Raw genomic sequence first — 1,095 nt, forward strand, 5'->3', positions numbered from 1 at the left:
CACAGTGCAAACATTAGCAGCACAAGATTGCAATATGAGACTATCAGTGGTGTTCTTGATCTTGACGATCGTGGTGTGTGCCATGTTCCAGGAATCCGTAAGTCTTAATTCAAACATAACCATTTATTGATAAATTTTTGAAAAATAACGACGTTCTCTGTTCTGTGCAAAGGAATCTTTTTTTATTATTAAACAAAAGAAATGTAAGAAGTGTTGTTGTAAACGCCGATGCCATAAAACAACCACCACCACTACCACCACCACAGCAGCAACCACTGCAGGAGGTAGAAAAAGACGTGACATCATGGACTCAATTCCATTTGAATTCGAAAATTTAACCCCGGATGGAAACTATAACAAATTTGAATTTAAAAATTCAATCCCGGATGGAAGCTATAAAAATAAAATGTTAAGATTTTATTAGAAAATTATGTAACTATATAGTTGTACTACTCAATAAGATAAACTGTCACTTAGAGTAATATCTAAATTGTCCACGTAAACAAATATAAATTGAATAAAGATGTATCAAACACTTAAATACGGATAATTATAATTTCTCAAACTTTTCGTTTAAAAACTAATTACAAATATTTGGTATAGTATTCGTTAAGTAAGTAAACCGAAATAAATCTACATTGGTAGAAACGGACAGTCCCAGAAATTAAAATTATGGTAATATGGATATTAGCAGTGATTATTGCAATGAGGATTTTTCTGAATGACTTTTTGTCATCAAGAAATCTACAAAAAGTCTCTTTTATTCTATCTCGCAGTTGGTACACGTGACGTATACCAATTCCGATGGATGTCAGCCGAAAAAGAGGATCTTGTCTGATTCGACATTTGTACACGACATTTGTACCGACGTGTATACTCGGTCCTTCAGGCCCGACGCATACGAAATGCTGGTTTTTGTCGTAGAATTATGGCCAATGCATTCAACAAATTGGCGATTTTTTTTGCGTGATACCGGGAGGGAGGGTTCATCGACTCGCGTCATGTTTTTGGGGCCTCAGGATCGTCTATGTGGATACGAAGGAAAGCTTTATTGATGAGATCGTTAATACGCCAGATCAGCGAATGTTTTGCTGC

At 35.6% G+C, this 1,095-nt stretch overlaps 1 protein-coding gene across 1 annotated transcript; it reads left to right on the plus strand.

Annotated features, from left to right (window-relative positions):
- LOC108766807 (uncharacterized) lies at positions 1-528 on the plus strand. The gene is made up of 2 exons (XM_018516320.1): positions 1-97; positions 173-528. Exons 1-2 carry the CDS (start codon positions 35-37, stop codon positions 422-424), a joined length of 315 nt encoding a protein of 104 aa, XP_018371822.1. The 5' UTR covers positions 1-34; the 3' UTR covers positions 425-528.
- Positions 529-1,095: the final 567 nt, after the last annotated feature.

The sequence above is a fragment of the Trachymyrmex cornetzi genome, unplaced genomic scaffold (genome assembly GCF_001594075.2).
Source record: "Trachymyrmex cornetzi isolate Tcor2-1 unplaced genomic scaffold, Tcor1.1 scaffold1194, whole genome shotgun sequence".
Classification (NCBI taxonomy): domain Eukaryota; kingdom Metazoa; phylum Arthropoda; class Insecta; order Hymenoptera; family Formicidae; genus Trachymyrmex; species Trachymyrmex cornetzi.